Source organism: Meleagris gallopavo, chromosome 14 (genome assembly GCF_000146605.3).
Source record: "Meleagris gallopavo isolate NT-WF06-2002-E0010 breed Aviagen turkey brand Nicholas breeding stock chromosome 14, Turkey_5.1, whole genome shotgun sequence".
Classification (NCBI taxonomy): domain Eukaryota; kingdom Metazoa; phylum Chordata; class Aves; order Galliformes; family Phasianidae; genus Meleagris; species Meleagris gallopavo.
In genome coordinates, this window is record NC_015024.2 from 917,740 (window position 1) to 920,411 (window position 2,672).

Here is a 2,672-nt window from a genome sequence, read left to right on the forward strand (position 1 = left end):
AGGCCGCTGCTCTCAGGCACGGGGGAACAGTCAGCTGGCCCCGATGGTGCGTGGCTGGTGGTGCTGGAGCTGCTGCTCTCTGGTGTCTCAGAGCCTCGGGACGGCCCCAGCCCCTGCTGGCTGATGGTGCTGTCGCCAGCAAGATCAGAGTTGGTGCTGGAGGCTGTAAGGGGAGGCAGGAAAGTGAGCAGGATGGAATTGCAGCCACGGGGTGGAACTGGCTGCCATTTGTGCTGGGCTATGGGATTTGAGCAAGGCCGCTCTGAGCAGCCGCTGCCAGGCCTCGCCTGGCCCCAGCCCAGCAGCACGCGGCCGTTTGCCTCTTACCGGTGTCCTCTCCAGCACAGGCGTTGCACTCCCAGCTGGCTGCGCTGTGACTCAAGTTGGAACAGCGCCGGTGAGTGCCTTGTGCAGCACAGGAGCTGCAGAGGAGCAGCTGCCAGGGCCTGGGGAAACAAACGGGTTGTGGCCGTGAGGACACAGTGACCTGAGCCAGGGAGCACCCGGCACAGCTCTGGTGCTCGGTGTGTGCTCCCCCAGGCTGTGAGGCTGCAATCCCACGCAGAGGTAACTCACCCCTCTCCCTCTGCCTGCTCCCTGCCGTGTGGGTAAAGGCAATGGCTGGCATCGCAGCTCCCGTGCCTCTCCAGTAGAGATGCGTAGGCATCGTTGTCCTCCCACGTTGGTTCTCTGCCAGGGAAAGGAGGGAATGGAATGAGCACTGACTGCCCCAGGACTAAAACTAATCCATGGCATCCCTCCCCTTCCACTCGATGCCCAGTTCCAGCTTCCCAGTGATGCTGAGGCCCATGTAAATGGCTGCAAAGGGCCAGCCCTGCTGAGGCAGTCCCTTGCCAAGGACAGCTCGTGTGTCCTCCCATGTCAAGAGTTGGCTGAAAGGCACCAACCTGATCGGGATTCGGATCCCCATAATGTGCATGTCTGTAATAAACCAGTCTCGGTCTCTGCAGAGGGGGCACTGGAAGCAATAAAAGCCTGCACGCAGGGCCTGTTCCTGCAGCAGAAACAGAAGCAGCGTGAGCGTGAACCAGGAGGCCTGGTGCTGCTGAGCACCTGCCGTGCTCATGGGGTGAGGAGGGGGCTTCTACCTGGATGCAGGCCCGGTGGAACCAGGCGTGTCGGCAGGCTGGGCACACCATGGTGCTGTAGGACATGCTGTCCCCCACGGGCTCCATACAGACGATGCAGGTTGTGTCCTGCTCCGGCGCTGCCTCCACTGCCTGCTGCGGGCGGTGCTCCCTGCAGAAGGACCTGGGGGAAGATGGGAGGGATGGGCAAGGTGAGAAGTGCTGCGAGGAGGGCAGAGGAACAGGAAGGAGTCCCAGGCTGTGACTCTGGCTCTGTCAGGCTGCTGGGAGGTGTCACAGCACGCTCCTCGCTTCTTTGGCTGGTGCTGACAGCAGGGGTTAAAGGCCCACAGGCGATGCCTGACAGCCCTTACCTGAACTTTCCAAAGTGCTGGGTGACACATTCACCCTTCGAAGCGCAGGGGAGATGGAAGCTGCGGCCACAGCCCGGCTCTGCGCAGGTGATGCTGGCCCCCAAATTGCCACAAACGAAGCAGAGCTGGAAAGAGCAGAGCATTTCCCATCAGCAGCAGGTTAAGGGCCTACGCAGCGGGCCCCGCACCTCTGTGCAGGGCACAGGATGGGGGCAGGGCTGGGTGGCACTCTGCAGAGCTGCCTGGTGAACGGGGCTCGTCTGCAAGAGCAGGAATTTCTCTTGGAGCTGGTTGCAAGGGCTGGGATTGCTTTCATATGAGACCAGGCTATGCTCGCCATGCCTCTCCTGGCACCAAGCTCCCTGTTCTGGTCCGATACTCACTGTCCGCTCTGCCTGCCTGATTGTGAGTATCAGGTCTTCTATCCAAAAAAATAGCTCACTGCTGCCTTCGACATATTCACAAAGACCATTGACAAATATCTGTAGAAGAGGAAAGAGCAGGCTCTTGTTAGGGCAGAAAGGAGGGAATCACTGGTTGGAGGAAGGTGTCAGGAGCCACATGGGAACTCACCACACAAAACTTATGGAAATAGAATCCATTGTACTCTTCTTTGTGGCCAAGGATGCTCGAGTCCTCATCCACTCGGCCACAGAGCACGCATGCTGGAGAGGAGAGAATAACAGCAGTGAGCGGCTTGTGGTGCCAGGTGCCCCCAGGGACTGTCCCAGGGGCTTCTGTGTGCCGGCTGTGCCAGCTGAGGGGCAGGGCCAGAGGCTGAGGAGGGGAAGGGGCACTGCAGGCCCAGCGGTGCTAGCAGGCAGCCACAGCCGAACCGCGGCCCCCCTGGCCAAGGAGCACAGGGGCCCTGCGTGCCCCTGCCTCCCCTCTCCGCCACTGGCAGACCCCCAGCACCCCTCTGCCCAGCGGTGGGGAGCTGCGTGCAGGGATACTTTGCTCTCACCTGGCTCCCTCGAGCCGGCGGCCTCCTGTGTCCCCGCGCACACCGTGCGCATTGACGGAAACCACTTGCAGAGTGTCTGTCCCATCAGTGCTGGGCTTCGTCCTCCGCGTGACAACCTAGGGGAGAAGCGGGACGAGGCTGAGTGCTCAGCTCCGGCCCCGAGCGCTGGGGAACCCTCCTCCCTCGGGAGCCTCAGGCAGCCCCTTCCTCCCTGCTCACCTCACCAGGTCGCACTGAGCTTGGCCT

At 61.6% G+C, this 2,672-nt stretch overlaps 1 protein-coding gene across 1 annotated transcript in view; it reads right to left on the reverse strand.

Moving 5' to 3' along the window:
• Window positions 1-2,540, reverse strand: part of LOC104913096 (PHD finger protein 7-like) — a 2,712-nt gene extending 172 nt beyond the window's left edge. The window contains exons 1-7 of the mRNA XM_031555494.1: window positions 2,427-2,540; window positions 1,463-2,127; window positions 1,110-1,272; window positions 909-1,015; window positions 577-690; window positions 328-446; window positions 5-163 (exon numbers count right to left, since the gene is read on the reverse strand). Coding sequence (XP_031411354.1) covers window positions 5-163; window positions 328-446; window positions 577-690; window positions 909-1,015; window positions 1,110-1,272; window positions 1,463-1,605 — 805 coding nt within the window. The 5' untranslated portion in view covers window positions 1,606-2,127; window positions 2,427-2,540. The remainder of the gene's footprint in view (window positions 1-4; window positions 164-327; window positions 447-576; window positions 691-908; window positions 1,016-1,109; window positions 1,273-1,462; window positions 2,128-2,426) is intronic.
• Between the last annotated feature and the right edge of the window lie 132 nt (window positions 2,541-2,672).